The sequence below is a fragment of the Ictidomys tridecemlineatus genome, chromosome 4 (genome assembly GCF_052094955.1).
Source record: "Ictidomys tridecemlineatus isolate mIctTri1 chromosome 4, mIctTri1.hap1, whole genome shotgun sequence".
NCBI lineage: Eukaryota > Metazoa > Chordata > Mammalia > Rodentia > Sciuridae > Ictidomys > Ictidomys tridecemlineatus.
The window spans coordinates 161,125,627-161,149,258 of NC_135480.1; the positions used below are offsets into that span (position 1 = coordinate 161,125,627).

Consider the following 23,632-nt stretch of genomic DNA (forward strand, 5'->3'; position numbering starts at 1 on the left):
CCGTGGGGAAATTTGCCTGCCTTTTTAATGGCAAATAAGGCAGGCATTGTAATATGAGGCTAGTGTCCTTTTAAGACATCTTATTACAGGGTTCTGAAGGTTTGTCAGGAAAAAGAGCCTCAAGAGAATTCCCTGTGAGGAATTACATGGGGGACCTGCTGCTGTCCTAAACTTTCTCAGCCCTGTCGGTAAATAAGCCTTGAGCTCCATGATAGCTCACTAGGCAAATATTATCTCTATTTTTTTTCTTAAGGTGACAGATCACCAGAGAAGACTGTGGTACCCCTTACTCTGAGGTCTCTGGGATAGATGGTCATCTGCCTCATAAGCTACCAGTTCCCAGTCTAGGGAGCAGGGCCTGGGTTGCAGGGGCTTTCAGGAGCACCAACATGGTGCAGTGTTCCCTTCCCTGAACTCTGGCTAGTGAAACAGCACTAGCAGGGCTTGCAGGCTGGAGAGAGGGACGTTCCCCCATTTTCTCCTATGCTTATCTTTGTTGCAAAAGGCCAATCCTAAGCATCTTTATTCCCAGCATGTTTTCTCCTCTTGCTTCAAACCTGGGGAGAGGAGAGATTTTTCTACTCTCTCTGACAAAGGAAGCAAACGTCTTCATAAGTAGGAGTGGTAACAACAGCGACAAGAGAAACTGGAGTGAAATCTCCCTATGATAATATCAAGGCGATAGACACTGGGGCTGCTTTCCGAACGTCCACCCTCCCTTCTCCCTAACCAAGCACAGCCTGGTTTCTATGTGCGGAGGCGGTGTGCCTGCTTCTGTCTCTTTTGGAAGCTGGGGTGGTCACATAGTGTTGTTCTATGTCATATGATGTAAGTGGAAGTCTACTTCCAGGAATCCTGATGGTCTTCTGATTAAAAACAGAACTTCTCTGTCCTCCCCTTCCCCTTCCTCCTGTCAGATTACAGATGCTGGATGCTGGGGAGTGTGGAGAGGGGACTAGCTGCCACCTACAAGGATGAAGATAAGGGACACACGCTGTGGATGGAAAAATGGAAAAAGCAGAAGGCGACTGGGTTTCTGATGGCAGAGCCTTGGACTGCTTACTCCAGGACTCTGGTTGAAGAAGGATAATTAAGCTCTAAAAAACTACTAAATTAAGCCAGTTGGATTCTGGTAAATGACACAGAATATCATTTTAACTGAAAAATAAGTGCCAATAGTCACGGGGTTCTCTCTACATGCTTTTGGGGTATTAATGCATTGAATCCTCATCCTAAACTTAGGAGAGTGGAACTATCTTTTCCCCCTTTATGAATGAAGAAACCAGGACATACAAGCTGGAGTGACAGCAATCATGCTTATAACAGTGTTGCTATAAGTATCCAGTTTTACAAGTGGAAAATCAAGGTCCACGAGGCTGAAAAGCTCAAGATCTCAGGGCAAGAGACGGAGGCCTGACGTGAACCCAGGCACTCTGACTCTAGAGCACATGCTGAGAGGGACCAAATGTCCCCACCTCAATCTCTCTGTTGTCATCATTAGGTCATTAAACCCTTTCAGAGTAGAACTGGTTATGGGTTCCTTTTTCTGTGTAGGGATTACAGTGGGGAACCCACACCTTTTTGGATTGAGTCATGCATAACTGGTCCAGGGATAGGTTGAGGTGTGTGGGATTTAGGTCATTGTCAACACCAAGAATGCAAGGAACACTGAGCTGGACATGAGGCTGTACCAGGAGGCACAAGAGTATAAGAAGCACCAGCACAACTTAGAGTCAGGCAGACATCAGTTCAAGCCAAGCTCTGCCAGGCTTCCTGTGCCTCAGTAGTGAGGTAAGACACAGACTCTGAATATGTCGGTGTCCTCCTGTGAATGATGGAGTGGACAGGGCTAAGGATAAGTTGGTTAATATGCAGCACTCAGCAGAGTGCCTGGCCTGCCAGTAAGCACCCTGCAAATGTTAGTGTTTTAAAATGAGACAAATTGACAGGAGAGGCTGCTTGACTCCCAGAGTGCCACATCCAGCATCTTTGTTTTAGGTTCATAAAGATGTATACCTAGGAAAGCATGATGGTTTGTTCAGAGAAAATGTTAAAATCAGCACAGGACAGTGATGTTTTTAGAAAGATCAATACAGAGAATCATGGTGTAATCTCAAAGACTGATAAATCTAGTTCCCCAAGGCTTACTTATGAATATAAGTAATATCTTTATTCCAATATCTTTATTCCAACCATTCTTAAAAGCTGTAGGCAGATTCCTTCTTTTTTCATGAAAATGTCCCTTTCAGAATTTTGTGTCCCTGAAAAGGCACCGCTCAGCTTTGCTTGGCAGACTGACTGCCATATTCCTTCCACACAGTGTGGACTGCCCAGGGCATGTCAAACAACAATGCACAATCCATGGTGTGGATCCCCAAAAAGGTCTGGGTTGAATTAAAGTGGCTTCAAATTCTTTGTATTCCTCTCATTGAGCAGGTAGAGATGCAAATCTTTCCTTGGGTCCAGGCTGGCCTTAGTGACTGCTTGACTGATGGGGAATGTAGTAGAAGTGATGTTCTGGGACTTCCCAGTCTGGGTCATGCAAACCTTGTACCTGTTGCCTAGGCCTCCAGGAAGATTTGTTCTTGGACCACTTAGCTAACAAGTAAGAAGTCTGGCTATGTGGGTACCCAGCTAAACCCAGCCTTCCAGTTGTACTTTTAAAGGTGCCAGGCATGTGAGTGAGACACTCTTGGACCTTCTAACCTACTTATCCACCAGCTGGATACCACCAAATGACCTCCACCAATACCACATAGAACAGGAAAATCAACCACCTGATCCCTGTCCAAATTTCTGATGCACAAAATCATGAGCAATAATGACGTGGTAGTGGTTTTAAGCCACTGAATGTTGGGTGCTTTGTGACGTTTCAAAAATGAGTGAAACACAAACACTGCTGGATCTTGGGCCTCAGACTCAGAGGCTGAACCAACAACCATTAATGAAAGCTTTTAGCAAGGACTCAATCACTGAATTTTAGAAGACAAAAAATACCTGAGTTGCAGAGATGAGACAAAGGGAAATGTGTTTTCCTAGGCCATCTGTCCTAGATGATGTTTTCAAATGCAGTTGAATATGTCCCTTTGTGACTGCTCGCTGATACCAGTGGTGCCTACGCATTACTCAGAGGAATGTCAGAAACATCAGTGGACTGTCTTTGGGCACAGTAGGGAAGCTACTGTAATGTTCCTGGAGTCAACATGGTGCTGTAACCTGTAAGCTCTATGGTACTCAAAGGTAGCATTTTGGCACAAGGATGTGTGAATTCAAGTGGTTTGATGCAAACTAAAAGAGAGATGACTATTTCTGAGAGCTGTGGGTTAATGTTTTTTTGGCTGTTCTTGGAATGGAAAATGATTGTGAATTTTGGGGGAAAAATACCAGAGCAATCTGTTTTCTTGGCTGTGTGCTATGGAGCAATTTTAAAGCACTCAAGTGCTTTCCATATTTTCTAATCACTCAGGTCCAGAACTGATTAGAGCTCTCAGCATCTCTCAGACTCTCACGACTGGAGCCCTCCATGTCTTTCAGGGAGAGGGTTCACCTTGAAAATAGGAGCTCAGATTCTGGAGGCACAGCTCACCACGGCAGGAATAAACAGCTTAATTGCAGCATAGCTCCACAAGGACCAGGTGTTTTGGAAAATAACTGAGGGCCCTACTTCGAGACAACCCAGATTGACTTCCTCTTATCTCACAGAAACAAAACATAACCTCCCCTCTACACAGGAAAAATACAAACAAGCCCTATCACAAACTGAATTCCTCTAAACAAAAAGAGAAATATAGATGGCCCAGACCTGTGGGCAAGGGGACACACACACACATACACACACACACAGTTATATATGATAGCATATCTCTGGAAAGAGTCCCAAGAAATTGATAACAATTGATATAACAGTAGTTTCTTCAGGAGATAATTGAGAAACGAAGAAAATTGGGGTTGGGTGTTGATGGAGGAGGAAGGCATTTTTTTCACTATAATTTTTGAATATTATAAAATTTAAAAAAAATATCACTTTTCAAAATAATGAAGTAAAATAATTCCAAGCCGGTTTATCGTACTTATATACTAGGCAACATGTTAAAAGCTGTGTACATATTCACTCCTATAATCCTTATAGTAACCCTACAGTGCAGATATTGATATGTATCATCCTGGTTTTACAGATGAGGAAGCTGAGGTACAGAGAGGTGAAGTGACTTGTTCAAGGTCATGCAACTAGTAAATGCAAAACTGGGATATGAATCCAGAGTGCGGACTTGAGTCTTTCCTCTTAATTACTACATAACACTGCCTTGTCCCCAAATAAACAGTCACTTGCTCTTGATTGAGTTGGGGGCAGATAAAATGATTCCTCTCTTCTCTCAACAATGGGGGTAGAAGAAAATGGGGGTAGAGAAGATGGTAGCTCAAAATAACTAGGAAATAATTCACCTACAGTTTTAAGGTATGGCTTTACAGGCTTCAGAAGCATGTGGCTATCAGTTCAATGTCATGACTTTGGCTAGGTTTGTAGCCTTAGCAGCTACTACGCACTCTGCTAGGATCTGGTGACAACTGGTGAATAATAGAGAGCCCCGGCTCTCAGCAAACTTATGGTATCCTGGCAGCCAGGCAACAAAAGACATAACCACACAATGCTAAAGTGTGTGATCAGGTAAACTAAAGAGTGCACTGAGAGGAGAGGGTTGGGGCCTTGATTTATACCGGATGATCAGGAATAATGGAAGAAGTACAGCTGGAGGAAATGGGAGGGGGTGGAGGGAGGGAAAAGTGCCCTGGTGGTGGGAACAGATGACTGTAAAGATCCCGAGGCCTAGAAGAGGTGTCTGTCTGAAGATGGCAAGCCCCTTGTGGTTAAAACAAAGTGGGCCCAACTGAGTTTGGAACAAAAGACAGATCATGTAGACCGTGGCTGGGGTTTCATAGTTTTCCTAAGAGCCCCGATAACCGCTGAAGATTATAAACCGGAGTGGACATAATCCAATTTACTTTTTAAGATGACTTGGGCTGCTGTGTGGAAACTGTGTGTAGATGGAGGCAACAGAAGAAGTGAAGACCTGCTAGGTAGCCTCTGGGGGAAGCGGTGAGGATGGCTTGGAAGAAAGTGTAGGCACAGGTTGCGCAGGAGAAAAACTTGAGCCTGTGCGGGGGTGGGTGGAGGCCCAGTATTTCATGAAAGGAGAATAATGTTAGCTAGGCAGCGTGAAGCACAAGTTTACAAGTATGAAAATGCTTTATTAACTGTAAAGTGCCCGACAATGAGAAATATTGCTGCAGATGAAGAAGCAAGGTTCTAGAGGGATCCTGCCTAGCCCAAAGTCACGCAAAGACTGCTTTATGGAAGTTGGTCTGCAATTCCTTTCCTCTTTCCTCTGTGATTGTACTCAAGAGAAAGAAGAAGGCTAGTGAGCAGGTCTAAATCCCCCATCTGGGTTAATAGACCTCTGGGTTAATAGAGTAATGGTATTTAGGATGCTCCAAGGAAGGATTATCACTTGCAAACAGTAATGAAATCTATGCAGCAGGGTGTACTGGGGGACTCCTCATCAGCTGCTTAACACTTTGGGGTGTAACAGGGAGAGGCTTCATAACAGAAATGCTCCATGCTCTGCAGAGGGAGGTGACCTTGTGGACCTATTCTTCTGGGGGATAGGTGTGTGTCCTCTGAGAAAAGGTAGGACCAGGGAATTGGTTTTTGGAGTTCCAGAATTTTCTTAACATCCTGTGAGACTCTTGGTTGCCTGTGACCTTGAAATTACTTAGCAAAGCTTGATACTGTTTGAGGTCTCTGATGAATGTGGTAGGACTGGCAACTGGAGCCGGTGTGTTCTGTACACATACCTGTTTCTCAGGCCATATTTTTTCCCAGGATCCCTATTAGTGCCTGTGTAACACTATGCCTCATTGCAAGGTTCGGGGTGAAGCAGAACAGACTTGGTTATATCAGAACTTCTTGCTACTGGCAAAACTCTGATATTTATTTGACACATCAGATATTTATCTAGTGGAAAAATGAATTGTTTAGGAAACTGAAATGCAACTGAAGAAACATGATGTGTTTGGCTTCATTGCACCAAGCAAACCTGTGAAAATCCACACTGGATTTTTTGTGATGGTATTTACAATTATCCTGGGAGGTGACCCAAGCTCTTTGGGTCTCCAATGACTGTTCCTTATCAGTTAGCTTAAAGATCTTCAGATGTTTAGATGCTTACTCTCCCCCCACCCCACCTTCAACTCCCCGCCCCCCAAATCAGTACAATATCAATATTCTGCTGTGAACATAACTCTTCAAATTACTCAAGGCCCTCCTAAATCCTGGAGTTCTTTTTCGCTCTCCTTTTTAAGGCACACAACTTCTCTGCATGAACAATTCTGTTTTGAAACTTAGGATGATAAAGGAAAACTGCTACTGTAGCTGGATGGGAGGGAAACCTTTGTGTCCTCTGCCTCATAATAAACTGTATTCATCCTGGAGGTATCAAAAGACAGAAACAGCACATGGAACTTACATCTTCCTCCTGGTACAAAGCCACCCACCATGAACTGAGTTGTGGCACATAAAGCACATCAGAGGGCAAGGCTTCCTCTGGTAGATGCTAACCAAGAGGAGTTTGACAGGCGTCAATATGTTTTGTGAAGAAAATCCTTTGATATCCTCTTTCCCCCACCACAAGTTCCCACACCAAAGCCTGATGTTTACCTTCTGCCAGAGGGTCCAGGGTGTGTATCATGAGCTGGAAGATGCTATTCCTCATGAGACTGTTGTGGAGGGAAGCAGAACTTCCACCTCGCTGTAAGCGCGGCTTAGCCTGAGCAGAGAAACCAAAGATACTGTTAGTTCTCAGAAGTGCATTATAGATAAGACCCTCACCTGGCCTGGTGGACACCCATTTCTATTACATGATCATATGTCATTCAACCAAAGATTTTGAGAGCACATTTCTAACCTCCTGAGGGGATAGCTTTCTCACAACCTCTCCTATTAAAAGACTTAATTGCTTCCAGTTGTTTTAGAGCTTAGTTAATGCAAGGCAACGTGCTACATGCAACACATCATTTGCTTATCTCATTCTCAAAGTTAGCCCCATGAAGTAGATCCTATTAGTCTTGGTCCTAAATGGAGGAGGAAACCTTCTTAGAGAAGTGCAATGAATGTCCAAGTCACACAGACAACAAATGACAGACAGCGGGGTGGGTTTCAAGTCTGTTTTTTTCAGGTACTAAAGAAGTGGGTTGTCTCTAAAATTTTGGATTGGTGCATGCCATTGGTAAAATTCTTGAGTGTATATCAACATCAATGTCCATATTAATAAACTATAGTTATATAATAAGTCTATATTGATATCAATGTTCACATTAATATCCCTATCAATATAGATACACACTGAATTATGAGCATATACAATGTTTTATTTTTAAACTAAGAAGAATGATACAGAAAGTATATGAAGACGATGCTAATATCTTTATCCTTGATCCCCAAAGGATCAGCTTGCATGTCTCTGGGGAGACCTTGTCTCAACCCTGGGGACCACAGCTCTAATTTAGAAAGCACTATGCTTTGTGTTACTGAAAGCTGAACAGACATGGCCTTCTACCCTGGATCCCTGGAGAATCCTCCTGGCTTCCAAGGAGGAGAGAGGGTTCTTTCTTTACACAAACTCATACTAGTTGCGATTCTTTGCCCAAATAATGGATCTGAGATGTGAGAGGACGAATGAGCTTCTAGAGATGAGTTTACCAGTACACTCTTTTTCTTTTATCTACAAAAGCAAATAGACTAAAAAAAATCTCACCACAAATTCACTATATTTTGACAGATTTTTTTTTCTTGAAGAGAAACTACTTTCTTCCTCTTGATGGATTTTGTGCTGCTTATCACAGGAGAAGATGCTCAGAGGCAGCTAAGCTTTATAGATAGACAGATTTAAGGGGGAGGGAGGTATTATAATATAAATGAATTAACTTTTTATTGAAATTTTGGTCCAAAAGCTTGATATGGAATTTTTCTGGAGTCAAATAAAAACAAAATATTATTTTCAATACAGTCTTTCAACCTTCCACATTGTAGGGTTTTCCAAAATATTTGACCATACTCCAAACCTTCAAGGGGGCTTTCTAAGAAATTTTTCATAAGAGACACCATAATTAAGTATATTTAGAAAATGCTAAACCAACTCATCTTTAGAGTTTCAAGACACACATTAGACCACTAAGTCTTCCATTAATGAGATCTGCTAACTTTGGTAGTGTTTCCAAACTGTTGCCAACATGTCCCTTATTTTGTTAAATATTTATTAATGATCATGGGTCCAAACATTTGGTGGTAAATATGAAACCTGTAGTGAGCTTGAAATATGGATAAAATCTCAATGTTAGGTACATGTAGACATCTGATTTATTATACTTGCTTTTTCTATTAAAATTATATTTCCAACTCAATAGGGTTCAGAGAAGAATCAGAGGTGCCTAAATGGTGAAAGAGATTATGAACTCCTCAATGGAAGATATTGAGGTTTGTGCCTGTAACCTGGGACTGGATCTAGAATCCTCTGGGCTCTCAATAAGTATCTTATGTCTCTGCTTTGAGCATTAAGGGAAGAAGGAGAGGGACATAGATATTTTCATTACTGGTCATTTTAGCCTTGAAAATCTGTAACACTTTTAAATGTGTTGATTAACTATTAAGTTATAGAGGGTTCAGATGATTAAGGTTTATGATATTAATATATATACCTCAGTATATATCTTAACATGTATTAAGGTTAGGAGACTTCAATAAAGTTGAAATGTAACCACTGATATTTAAACACAAGGACTCAGAGGTCTTCTCCTTGCCAGGAGGCACAATACAAAGTAGGATATGTTAATTGGACGGGGACTGGAAATTGTGTCTGTTGCTAATTATCTCTCATAACTATTGTTACCGTGGTCTTTATTCTGGGAAACTGGAAGAATTCTGTTGTGGGCATCCGTCAACAGAACAGAATTCTATCTACACAAGAACTTAAAACATTCTTTCAGGCATTATGTATATATTGAATACATAAGTTTCATGCAGCATTTCTTTTGATGAGACCAAAAGAAATTTTAAATTAAAAAGTATGTGCATGCGACACACAAGACACTTATCAAGCATTAGATTCCACGCTGGCCCCCACCAAATATCAACTCAACATCCCTTGGAATGTAGTTTGGAAATTTCTCTTTCAACTTTTTCATGAAAAAGTTCATGCCCAATGGTAGAGAGAATTCAAACTTTCAAAACCTAGGACCAAAAATAATTGTCAGCAAATGTCACAATTCAGTTGTTACTCATTGTAGGACGGAGTGTACACTTGACCCAGTGGATTAAACCATATATGTATTCCAAGGGAGAGGATGATTTGCTGACCATACAGTTTGATTTCCTCCCACCCCAGCCCGACGCTCTCCACAGGCACAGGACAGGCAGACAGGGCCACTGGTCCCTACCGGTAGAGCTGGTTCATCCTTGTCCCTGGCTGTAGATGACTGCATAAGAGGAAAAGGCAAAAACAAAAGACAAATAAATAAATAAAAGACAAATTACATATAGAATTTACATTTAATAATAAGTGTCATTATAGAGAAAGATTTGATTTTTTGCTGCTCTGGGATGAATTAAGACAAAACAGGGGGCAAAGCGTTTATGTTTGTAGATGATATACAGTGGCATATTCAGGTACGTCATCCATTCTCTTGAAAGGTTAAAGTTGAATGGCCAACTCAAATGTCTAGCAATAAAGGCCACTTAAGTAAATCACAGCCCAGATTTGTAGTGGAATACCATGTGATCATCAAAGTGAATGAGGTGAATTTGCAGGTACAGAAATGGGTAATATCTAAGAAATATTGTTAAATGAAAATTTATTTTAAAAACTTTATTCATTACCATATCACATCATAGGATAAATTATTAATACTTTATTATATGTAAAGGAAAAAATCTGCAAAAAATATTGTTAGTGGTTATTGTTAGAGGGAATGGGATTACATGGAAGGGTCACTTTCCATCTTTGGAGGGAGTCAGTATTCATTATCCCATATATCATTAATAAAACAAGACCTGAAGAAGTTAGGCTGCTGAATTAAAGACCAGGATCAAATATACATGGAAGTCAGATAATCTACTTTTTCTCGTGTTCTCTCTACTTCCAATTTTCTATTCTAAAATGAAGCTCTGTTTAGTTGGGAAAGGCTGGCTAGAACACGAGGGCACATGAGGCTCCGATCACCTATTAGAAAGAACGCAGTTTAGACAAGGAGACACTAGAATTCCCACATGACCCAGTTGATGGCTGAGCTTCTCCATCTCTGTGGACTCCTGGTCTTAAGCAGAACTGGACACCATCCTGTGATTTCTCCAGTGATACACAGGTGACTTAGACCCCTGCCCTGTCACTTCACCTCAATTATGGGTGCTTACAGCAACAGCAAAGCAGAACCTCCCTCACCCCACCTTGCCTTCTGGTCCTCCCTATTAGAATCTGAGCAGATATGCATCTGCAGGAATAATCATACACACAAAGAAGAGGTGATAGGTGCAGAACTGTTTTAGAACCTTCATGAGCTGTAGACTCTTGTTTTTTTAGGTTTTACCACATGCATCAAATAAAGAACTCTAAATGCTTCCATATACCCCCTGAAATAGACATTCCTGTGTAAAAAATGAAGAGGGTTCTTAACATTTTGAATTTCAAATTATTGGCCATATGTAATTTTTTTATGATTAGTGTGTTCAAAATCTTGGAAAGTGAGAAAATTGAATGCAGATTTGAATTCACATGTAATTTTTAAGAAAAGTAAATTAGATAATGAAGTTAATATTAGGTATTTTGTAGACATTCAATTAAATATTTAATAATATTGATTTTTATAGATATGTGGTTTTGGACTTTGGAACACTACTCTCTCTCTCTCTCTCTCTCTCTCTCTATATATATATATATATATATAGAGAGAGAGAGAGAGAGAGAGAGTTGGTGGTAATCTCTGAGTACAGCCTGTGGGCATCTCTAAGTTTGCCCAAATTCCCTGATTTGGGGCTCTGTTTAGGTGATATCTTTAAAAACACTAATAAGAAAATATCTCTAGGACCTGGTTCCCAAAATCATGCTTGGTAACTAAAGTAGACAGGAAATTATCCTTTGATTTCTCTCTTGGCTCTGAAAGGGGCCATATGAGCCTGCTTCTCTCTGGCAGATCCTTTTATTTTCTCTCCATATACATCAGACAGCTCAACAAATGGCCCCCATTCTACAGAATAATCCTCTGGGGAAATTTTCCAGTGCAGTGAGCTCAGCCTTTGGACATACATTGAGATGAACTGTCAGAGAACACCTTTTCAGTTAGCAAATTTACACCTTGTGGCTAAATGGCAGACAAATAATTATGAGTTGAGATTGATATCCCAGGAACACCCCAGAACATGAAGGAACAGGATAAAACAGAAAAGGGTGGGCTTCAGAAGAGCAAAAATATCACCAACTGAGAGTTTGGATTTAAAAAAAATATTTTATACAATTATTTGAGGAAGGAAAAATACCCAAACCCTTCTTTTGGTCTGAAAGAGAAAAATGTACCCCACTGACTTCCTTTTTCTCTCACAAACGTGGAGGATCATAAAACACAATAAATGGAAGGAAATACCCTGTACATAGATTCTATGAAGAAAAAAAAACTGTGTTGCATAGAAAGTTCTGAAAGCCTACATAAAATTTCCCACTGTTTAATGTCAATAGAAGTTGACATCTTTAATTTTCTTTCAAGTGTGTTTTGCAGATATGGATACGCATCACGCAGCAACATGTAAATTTAGGTAGATAATCTAATGGGAGCCAAGGCCATTTAAAATACCCCTGCACTTTCCTTTTATGTAGCCCTGTTGCAAAAGAGGGCATGGTGGTAATTGTCCATTTTCAGGGGCTTGCCCACATCTATTGATCGTTCCTGGTGTTCACCTGATGTAGGCTTGCTTTAATTGCATCCTGAGGCACTGTCCTGGCAATGTGCTGCTGCTGCTGATGGGAATTCACTTTTAAGGGGATTTTAGCTACTTTGGGAATAATGAACGATGGGGACAAAGAAATGATCTTTTTTTTTTTTTTTTTAAAGAGAGAGTGAGAGAGGGAGAATTCTTAATATTAGTTTTTAGTTATCGGCGGACACAACATCTTTGTTGGTATGTGGTGCTGAGGATCGAACCCGGGCCGCACGCATGCCAGGCGAGTGCGCTACCGCTTGAGCCACATCCCCAGCCCCAAGAAATAATCTTAATGTGTATAGCCAATAGGTTCTCAGTTGATGTCATGGGCCATTGAGGATCTGGCAAATTTATTCTTTATAAATTTTTCTTTTTTAAAAACGTTTTCCACATTTTTTATTGGTGCATTATAGTTGTACATAATGGTGGACTTGGTTGTTTTATATATTCTTACATGCACACAATACAATAATATAATTTGGCCAATATAATTCCCCAGCACTTTCCCCTTCCCTCCCCATTTCCTACTCCTTGGTATTTTCCTCTATGATCTCCCTTTGGTTTTTAGGAGATCTACCACCACCTTTCTTTTCCTTTTTCCTCTCTGACCTTCCACATATGAGAGAAAACATATAACACTTGACCTTCTCTTAATATGACTGTCTCTAGTTCTATCCATTTCCTGAAAAGACATGATTTCTTTTTTCTTTATGACTGAATAAAATTTCGTTATGTATCTATACCATATTTTGCTTATTCAATCATCCATTGATAGACTCCTAGGATGGTTCCATAGTTTGGCTATTGTGAATTGTGCTGCTATAAACATGGGTATGCATGAATCACTATAGTAATACGACTAATTCTTCAGAATAAATACTAAGGAGTGGTAAAACTGGGTCATATGGTGGTTCCATGCCTAGTCTTTCGAGGAAACTCCATACTGATTTCCACAGTGGTTACAGTAATTTAAAGTCCCACTAAGAGTGTAAAAGTATTTCTTTTTCTTTCTATTTCTTTTCCTCTCCAGCATTTATTATTATTATTATTATTATTATTATTATTTATTATTATTATTATTACTGAGGATTGAACCCAGGGGTGCTCAATCACTGGGCCATATCTCTAGCTGTTTTTAATATTTTATTTAGAGACAGGGACTCGCTGAGTTGCTTAGGGCTTTGCTAAATTGCTGAGGCTGGCTTTGAACTCCTGTCTCAGCCTACCAGATTGCTGGGATTACAGGTATCTACCACCACACCCAGTTATTATTATTTGTATTCTTGATGGCTGCCATTCTGACTGGTGTGAGATGAAATCCCAGAGTAGTTTTGATTTTCATTTCTCTAATTGCTAATAATGTTGAACATTTTCTCATGTATTTCTTCACCAGTTGTATTTCTTCTTCTGAGAAGTGTCTGTTTAATTCCTTTGCCCAATTTTAATTGGGGTTATTTGATTTTTTTTGTTGTAAAGTTTCTTGAGCTCTTTATTCTAGATATTAACCCTCTATAAGAAGAGTAGAGAGCAAATATTTTCTTCCATTTCCCTCTTCGTATTCCTAATTTTTTTCCTTTGCTGTGCAGAAACTTTTAAATTTGATGTCCCATTTATTACCTCTTGGCAAATTTATTCTATGTACTTAACAGAAGATGACTTCTTCAGGAAAAGACTAACGGGACTTTAAAAATTAATCTTGTCATTCTTACATTGGGCTTTGTTTTTAATCCCTGTAATTTAAATACCATCCATTATTATGCCATCCAATTTTAATACCAGCCATTATTACTCAGTGTATTATCATACACCAAATACTATCATTTTGGGCTGGACCAATTTGAAGGTGCAGATCCTGGTGGTTGATTAAAAGGCTATGCCAGCTATAGGAGAGATTAGTTAGGCCAGTCTGTGGTGTACACAGCATTTCTTGAGGATTATCTTAGAGAATTCATTAAACACATCCTGAAAGGTCTCAGGCTGGGACATTGGTGCGCCAAGGCAGGACCCCTATCTATTCATGACAATTGGACTTCTAGCAGGGCAAGATGTACATATTGCATCTTTTAATTCCAAGAAAATATTCTGTAATTCATATCTTTATTCATTTGAAATCAGCTTCCTTCCTAATTATTCCAAGTTGGTCCTGTGGCAACTGCACCTAAATTGAGCATAACTGCTGTCCATTCTATACTGGAATTGCACACTTGAAATTCAAGAATTGTTTTGAAAGTAGAAGGAAACATCTAACCTATGTGGAAGCATTTTTCTTCAGATAGTAAAGCAAGTTACATATTTGGAAGCATTTTAGTGATGTAAATCATTCTCCAGTCCTTAAATTGTCTCTCTTCCACTCTGGAAAGCTACTGGTTCAGAATAATTCTGCAGAATATAAAGTATAGTTTTGATGTAACTGTGTACAATGCTTTTTCCAAATACAGGCCGCCACTTTCACTCCCCACACATCAAAACTAGGCAAATATTGCACAGCCTAAGACCACTAGGCAAATATTGTTGCCCAAGACCACTTAGTAAAAGAATAGTAGCCCATGGATCATTTTACCATATAATTGCCACCTGCAAATCACATAATCAAGTGAGTCACTACAAAGATTTCATAGGCAGAAAAAAATATAAAATAAGGGGTAGTTTTCCTAGCCAATGGTTTGGCATCAGACACAGAGGAAAAATTTTTAAAAATTATCAGAAAAGTCCAGCAACAACTAGTAACTTCTATCACCATAACTTTCTATCAAGTCCAATTCAATGTGCCTAATTATACCAAAGACTCACAAGCACTATGAAACCTATGGAAATAAATTTAAAAGCATTATTTTGTCATAAATGTAATCCAAAATAAATATGCCAGTGATTGAAATACCAATACAGTATTTAATTTACATTAATTTTAATGTCTTAGAACTAGAAAGATTGGATGAGGGATTTTTAAATTATTATAATGAACATATGTTAATTGTACAGATAGATGGGCTTTATTGTAACATTTCCACACATGCATATGTTTTGCAATGATGGTGTCCACCTTCCTTGCTACCCACTCTCATCCTCCTCCCCATGCCTCGCCAACTCCCTTCCTTGTCCCTAATTGTCCCTCTTCTACCTTCATATTATCTTTTTTAAAATGAATTTTTAAATTTTTATTTTTAAGTCTCCACATGTGAGAGAAAGCATGAAATACTTATCTATCTCTTCTTGACTTATTTTGCATATAAGGGATGAATTGAATGATTTTCATTTAAAAAAAATGACATGAAGTGCAAAATGATGTTTTCTTCTTTTTTCAATACATTTATTTGTAGTAAACAAAACACTCCTGGGTAAAAATAAATATATCTCAAAGACACTCCTGGGTAAAAATGAAAATATCTCAAAACTTACTGAGAAGACAAGATAGAAAGGGCAAAAGCTTCAAGCTTGAAATCTAAAAGGAAAAGAAACTGGCTACCTCGCAATCACGTGGAATCTCATCTCCCTCTCCTTCTATTATGACTTAGTATATTCTCTAAAACATTAAAGGAGAAGAGATTAAATAAGTTTTTAAAGACAGGAATACTGAGAGTTACAAATTCAAATTACTTTACCACTGGTTGCTGGGAAATTATCCCACAATCCTAGTCCTTCAGAAAGGATTCCTTCAGGAATCTCAAAGATTAATGAATTTGCTGAAGCTGGCAGCCCAGGAAGCAGTAATACACAATTCACAGGCATGTTTTAAAGAGATACATCAGAATGGAGAAAAATAGTAGAAATGACTTAAGTAAGAAGAGGGTCATGGAAGCTCACATTCAGAAGAAAAACCTTTTGTTTGAATAATCTTCATTATCAGGAAATATTTGGGATAGTGGAAAGAAACTTGAGACCAGACGTTCCCAGAATGAGAATGGAAGAGAAATTGCCTAGAAACAGATAAGAAACAGTTTTTTTGCTTTTTAAAGATTTGTGTGAGATAAAAAATAAAGTAGAATGGGGCTGGGTTGTGGCTCAGCGGTAGACCCCTCACCCAACACGTGCAAAGCCCTGGATTTGATCCTCAGCACCACATAAGAATAAATAAAGGTATAAAAGAGATAAAGTAGGATGAAACGTGGTGTCACATGAAATTTAGGGCCAGGCTACTTTGATTAATTTTCTTGTTTTTGTTGATTCTTAGCTGTGTGACCTTGAGCAAATTAATTAATCTCTTCATGCTTTTGTTCCCTGCCTGTGAAATGTGGATAATGAGAGTATTTACCTTAGAGGGCTGTGTGAGAACTAATGAGTTAATACATTGCTTAGATACAATAAGCACTCTATATTAGCACGATTATCATCTTTATTAATATTAGGAACCCAAAGGGAAAGTAATGGCAAGTTACATCACAAGAGTAGATTCAGGTCATGAACTGGGTTTGGGAAGAGAGTGGCCTCTCTGGGAAGCAAGGCAAGTTTATTGACGAGGATGGTGAGAGGTGATTTGTGTAGGACACCAGAAGTTGGTCAATTGGGCAAGTCCTAGCTTGGCAGCTGTGGCAGGAGGAGATGACACAACAGATTCTATTTTCTTGACTTGGCTCCTGACCAGGTCCCATGAATTGTCCCATTTGAAGGACACAAGGTTGGCAAGGATAGGTTGGCATCTTGGATCTCCTGTAATTTAGAGGGCCTGGCTTTGATCAGGAGGCTCTCTGGATATGGAAGATTCAGAGAAGGTAGAACCCAGGCTTGAACTGAAAGGAGCCCCCCAACTCTGAAATTCTGGGGTTTGTTGTGAATACTTTCACTTGATAGGATGTTGAAAAAAGAGGAGTATCTGGAGCAGAAAGGCCGCAGGTCAGTCACAAGCTCAGGTTTGCTGGAATGTTTTCCTTCCTCAGGTGTACTGGGGATTAGAGCCTTCTGTATTCAGGATCTGTGAATACACCCAGTGTAAGCACCTGGGAGCACCAGGTACCTGTTGAAAGTCACAATTTGGCTACAGTGAAATAAGGCCCTTTTGAAAAAGTTATTCTGTGAAAGGGCAGATACAGGTAAGAAGAGGCATCTCATCTTAGGGATCTCCTCTAACATTATTAGAAAGTAGAATTTGAGAATCCTCAGTAAGGCAAGGATACCAGGGTAAATATCAGGATGTAGATCTAAACCATAGCTGACAAATTAAACCTATGTGATTGTGTTCAATCAATGTCTCCAAATTATATCCATCATATACTATTACCAGAAATATTCTGGACAAGCAACAGGTATAAGGTGAATTTTTATTCACCTTATATCATCTGTCTATCTATCTGCTACCATGAACCATTAATTAAACATGGATTAATTTATTTCCTGTTTTTTGAAAGATAAAAATAAATAGAAAGAGGTCCTAGTAAATTTCTTCTATCATCCCAAATAATTCTTTCGTGTACTCTACTGGGAAAATGGCACAAGCTTTTAAATAGGAGTTCTTTAAATGCCTCTCATAGAATTGGTAAACTACATTGGGTATATCCTGTACCCAGTTTTCCCAGATAGTTTTCTTCTGAATACTAGAAGTTGTAAGATCCTTAAGGACAGGATTCAGCTATGTGCCTTCCATGGCCTCTGACTGTGGCTACTTACAATGTAACCAACCAGGTGGCCTGGATGAGTAAGGTCACCTAGACAGAATGGGAACTCTGTTTCTGTGTGAGAAAACAAAGCTCCCCAGCTGCCTATTCCACTGACTAAATTAATAGTTATAGTGATTATTTAAGTCCACTTCTTAAAGAACTCTTTAATCTTTTTTATTAAGTAGCCACATAGAAGACAGTAATTCCCATTTTATAAATGGAGAGAGAGAGAGGCAAGAAGGGCTTCAGGCTATTTCTGTACTCAGGACACTAAGCACCAATGTTAATTCATTTAATTTAGGAGTTAATAACCCATCTACCACTGTTACCTCATGCCTTCCCCAGAAAAATCCAGATGTTGCTAATATACTTTATAATATTGTTTGAGCAATTCTCAAAATTACTAATGTACAATTTTGAGATGCCAATCAAACACAATCTGTTAGTGATGTTCTGGCATTAGTCACACAGATTTCCTCTGACTAGTTATGAACCCCAAATGCATTGCTAACTAATGCATGTATTACATTTTTATTACTTTACTTCTTTTAAGGAAAGAATGATAAGAGGGTGTGATTTTTAGAAAAGTCCAACAAATGTTGGAACTGGACAAACTAAAGAATAATTTATAGCAAGCCAGCAGATTTTAGTAATAATAGGTAATTTTATAAAAAGCTCAATATACACCAAATGTTTTATATATACTATATCTCATTGAATCCATACAGTAATAAGTATTAAAACCACCCCTGTCTCCTTTAACACATGAGGATCCTGAGGCTGAAGGAGATTGGACAAAGCCACATAGCCAGTAAATGGCAGAACTGAGAATTGAATTCAGACATCTGAGCTCCAGAGCTTTCTTAAGTGTTGGGGAAACAAGATGGTGGAATTTTCCTTGCAGTGACCTGTGAGGAGAGGGCAATGCAACTCCAAATACAGTAAAGATATTAATAACTATTTATGAGCTCTTACTTTCAATGGAAGCCAGAAAATAGCTACCAAGCAATTGTTGTGAACTCAGAATGACAGATTTTTGCTCATTGGATATGCATTCTTTTCTTTTTTTTTTTTTTGAACTTGTGAGTTAGTATCCAGGAATGAAGTATAGAAGCCATTTTTGTTGTCCTTTGTCTCTCCAGAATTATTATTTAGATTCACCCACAGTTGTCATGATTTTTCATTACTTCTCTCTTGAAGGTCATGGAGGGGACTTTTTATCACCTTCACAATGGCATAGATTCAAATAGCAATGCAAATTGAAGTTGATTTGTATTAAGGTGTTGAAGAGAGGGGAAGAGAGGGGCCCTCTGGTGGCCTCATTTATTACTGCGGCCACCAGACTGCTCTGGGATGTGGTTTATTTGAAAGCAAAGGTGTGCCAGGTTTTCAATTAATTTCTAACATTTGAAGGAAGAGTGCTGGTTTATGTTTCAAGGAAACAATAAGCTAAAAAAGAAAGAAAGAAAGAATCATTATCAGTGTTTGGAGCATCAATAGGAGACTCCGAATAGCAAGTTTTGAACAAAGGAAATCCATTTATTTAACAATATTTATTTGACAATATTTATCGAACCTTTAATATATAGCAGGCACTCCTCTATGTCTTAGGGATTTAGCTGTGACAAAACTAGCAAAAATCTCTGTTTTTGTTGACCTCATACTCCAGAATATTTATTATCACAAAATTATCTAGACAGAAAAGGTTAGTAGCAGATTACTGAAAATGAAGTATTATGTTTAAGGATATACTTAAGTGAATTAACTATGGTCTGACCATCAATTTTGCAATCATATTTTATAATTAATTTATTGATTCTGGATTTACTATGTATTCTTGTTTAAAGAGAAGGTAGTAAAGACTATTAAAAATATGAAGAACATGGTTGTGTCTACACAATGAAAATTTCAAAATATAGCAAAATTTTTTAAAATATATTTTTTGTTGATAGACCTTTTTAAAATTTATTTATATGCGATGCTGAGAATCGAACTCAGTGCCTCCCATATGCAAAGCAAGTACGCTACCATTGAGCTATAGCCCCAGCCCAAAATATAGCAAAATTTAATGAGCAAAAGGAACTAGATATTTCAAGTACATGTTAAACTAATAATATTGAAGGTATGATTTAAGTTTTGGTAGTATTATTAATAACAAATCTTTTGCCAACATTTAAAAAAATTTTCATGGAATTCAAGAGTTAAGAGAGAGACATTCTGAATTCCAAAGAGAACAAAAGATTACAAGTGTCAGGTAATGCAGTGATTTTGATATACAGTATATAGCTTTTCACATTTATAAATTTTTAGATTAAAAAATGTATCCTCATTAATACAACATATTGATTATTTACATTTTAATAACTGATCCTAGAAATTTTATTGGCACTGTTATCAACACCCAATTCCTGTAAGATTTTGACACAATTAGCTTACATGCAGAAAAGTCTAGGTATTAGATTTGCTGAATTTTGCTTCAGAATTTCCAGGAAGAAAATGAATATTATTGAGGTCAATTTAAATATTTAATAACACAAGTGAAAAATGTAAGTAAACGCAAGAGAGATAATAAAAGTCACAAATGTCAAGAATAAATTATTTTGTGTTGGAAATGTACTGATACTGAGAATTGGTCCCCTCCTTCATTTGCTCTTCTGTTCCCAAGCAAGGCCAAGAAGAAGCTAAAATCATTCACATCACAGAAGTAAGTTACGAAAGTGGGACACAGTCACTTTTGTTTCAAGCACTGCTTGGCTGCTTTCACATTGTGTTCACTCTGTGTGCCGCCCCCACCCGGCCCCATTTCCTCCCTAGTTCATTCTTCTGTATTATTTATCTCATCTTTCTTTCCCACCACTGAGCATCCTTCTGAGGGCACAGACTATGCGTATTCTACTTTATAGGATTCCATGGCACCTAGCATAGCAGTGCTAGATGCTTAACAAATGCACGTTTAATAATAAATAAACTAAATCAGATCTTATATTTTTTTAATGAGCCCATATGCTCATCTATAATAAGGCTGGCGGCAAATGGCTTCTACTCCGTCCAACACTGATCTGTGTCCCTTTCCTCTTGACTTCTGATACTGTTAATGAACTACTGCTTCTTTAATCATGCTCTTCCCAGGTAACTGGGATGTGCACTCTGAATGGGCCTTATTTCCTCCTATGTGTAGATATACAGCATCAAACCTCCTTTCTTTGAACTCCTATTTGAGTTAGATCAGCATTTCACAGCGTTTCTGCTTGCATGTGTTTGTCATTTTTCCTCCTTTGTTTGAACTATAGACTTCTTGAGCAAGGGTGTCATAGATAACACATCTTCATATTTCATATTTTGACTGTCATTATGCAGACACACCACAGATACTCAGCAGACAGTGGTGTTTTCCTGCTAGTTATAAGTAGTGGGATTAGAGGTTGCAAGGAAGGAGGATGCTCAAACAGGCAGAAAACTAAAAATGAGGCAAAAAGAATTGAAGTGCTTGGATCCACTGTTGGGGTTTAGGTCATGGTCAGCAAAAACTATTTGACTAGTATAGAGTGGTATCATTAAAAAAAAAAATTCTCTGGCTTAGTCCCTGGGATCCTGTGCCCAGATATTATAGCATGAGTCATTTAATCTGAGAGAGCCTGTTTTCCTTCTGGTGGCTCAATTGGACCTATAACACCGGTGGGACAGCTGAATTCACTCAGTGTCATCTCTTTCAGTTGGTAAAAGGATTGAATGGAGCAGGACCACCATGTAGTGAAGTGGAAAACATAGCAATAAGGAACAGTTCCACTGGGCATTGACCATGGTACAACTGGGCATCTTGGAAAAGTATAGTTCAATGTAGGGTCTAGGGATTCTACCAATGGGACTTGCCCTGAGAACGATTAACTTCTCAATTACCCCTCTAAGGCAGATGTAATTTAGTCTATGGAGGGTCTTGTTAAAGTTCAAACTTATCCTCAACATCTTCTCCAGCTGCATTTACCCTAAAACTTTGCTCTCATGGGCAGTCTAGGCAAATTATAATTTTGGCTACTTTATGTGTGTTCCATCCTGGTTAGCACCATGTCATTCCCTTTGCTGTATTTGCCAAATATCCTGCCTCATGACATAAAATCACTCTGTCACTCTTCATCTCAGGCTTCCTGCACATCTCACAGATGCTACATTCTTCTAGGTATGAGGATACAACAGGGAGCAAAACAGACCAAATCCTTGCTGTCATTGAGCTTATATTCTAGTTAAATCTTCTAAGACATGTTCTTCCAATTTAATAGCAACAGCAGCAGTTAATATATAAGATTCTTGCAGACCTTTATTGAGCATTAACTGTACCTGAGATACCATGCTGAATGCTCATCTGCAATCCTAAGTGGCAAGTGCTATTAGAAAACATAAAACAAAAACTCTTTGTGTTTTGAAGTTAAAAGGGTTAGAGTTAGGGTTAGTAATTATAGATTCACAGGGAATTGAAAAAAATGTAACTGGGCACCTTTGCCCAGTCTTCTCAATGGTAATATCTTGCATAACCATAGTACAGTACAAGACTAGGAAGTTGACACTGGTACAATCTATGGAGCTCACTCATCTGCTATCTGAGCACTCATTTATATTTGTGTGTGCAGCTCTATGCCATTGAATCACCTGTGTAGCTTCATTTAACCACCACTGCAGCCCAGGTCCTCAACAGTACATCACAGGACACCCTTGACTATCCCTTTATGTCTACACCTGCCCTCTTCCAAAAGGAAATTGGCCTTTTCCATTCATTGTGATTTCTTTGAGGTTCATCCAAGTTGTTTCACGTATCAACATTTGGTTCCTTTTTAACCATTCAGTAGCATTCTAGGTCATGGTCCATTCTTTGCCTTTTATGGTTATTCAATTGATATTACACTACTTTAAAGATTTGGAGTGGCTAATTAACTTACCCCAAATCACTCATCGTTTAGTAGCATCCCAGGGTATGGATGTATCAGTTTGTTTAATTGCCTACTTGTTCAAGGTCATCTGGATAGTTTTCAGTTTGGGGCTATAGTTGATAAAGCTGCTTTTGAGCATTCATGTACAGGTTTCTACATAAATACAAGTTATCTTAGATGTATGCTCCAAAGTTCAATTTCTGGGTCATATGACAAGACCATTTTTAGTTTTAGAAGAAATTGTTACCTCTTTTCCAGAGTAGCTGTGCCATTTTACATTCTCACCAGAAAGTTTTTTGGTATTCTTTCCAGCATTTGGTATTATCACTGTTTTTTATTTTAGTTATTCTGATAGGTACAGTGACATCTCATTATGGTATTTACGTACATTTCTCTAATGGTATATGATACTGAGCTTTTCTTTGCCTGTGCTTATTTGTCCTTTGTAGATTCTCTTCAGTGAAATATTCATGCATATTATTTGTGCTTTTGTTAACTGAATTTAAAAAAAATCATTCCACCATTCTTACTATCGCTACATCCCCTCCCCTCCCCTCATTCCCCTCTGCACTGGGATATGATTTTGCACCATGTTCAATCCAAGGAAGAAGAAGTTGTGCTCCATTTGTGTACAATGTGTCAAAATGCATTCTACTGCCAAGTATTACTAATTAGAACAAATTATAAAAAAAGAAAAGAATTTTGCAACTCTAAGGATCTTCTACCTATTTGTTAGATTTATTCCCATTGTACTGCATAATTTTGAGGCGCTAGTGTAACAGTGGATATCACGTTTATAATTTAAAATCCCAGTTGTCATTGCGGATATTAATTTCAATGAAAACAATTGACTTTTTATATCAAAAAAGCTATGTTTTGCAATGATCTTGGCCAAAATATATTGTTACATTGGGTGCATGTATGAGTGTGTAACAACAGATCCCACCATTATGTATAAGTATAATGCACCAATAAAAAATGGAAGACAGGTTATGTTTTCTAAATTTCCTATACATTTAAGATATAATTTATATATATATACACATATATACAAATATATATATGTACAAATATATATGTATATAGTTGTTGATGGACATTTATTT

At 38.4% G+C, this 23,632-nt stretch overlaps 1 protein-coding gene across 4 annotated transcripts in view; it reads right to left on the bottom strand.

Annotated features, from left to right (window-relative positions):
• Window positions 1-23,632, bottom strand: part of Slc24a2 (solute carrier family 24 member 2) — a 214,460-nt gene that overhangs the window by 73,442 nt on the left and 117,386 nt on the right. For 2 of the 4 annotated variants that reach the window (XM_005335902.5, XM_005335904.5), the window contains exons 3-4: window positions 9,490-9,528; window positions 6,716-6,824 (exon numbers count right to left, since the gene is read on the bottom strand). In XM_005335902.5, the coding sequence (XP_005335959.1) occupies window positions 6,716-6,824; window positions 9,490-9,528 (148 nt within the window). The remainder of the gene's footprint in view (window positions 1-6,715; window positions 6,825-9,489; window positions 9,529-23,632) is intronic. The other 2 variants (XM_021733688.3, XM_078047692.1) reach the window with 1 other exon arrangement.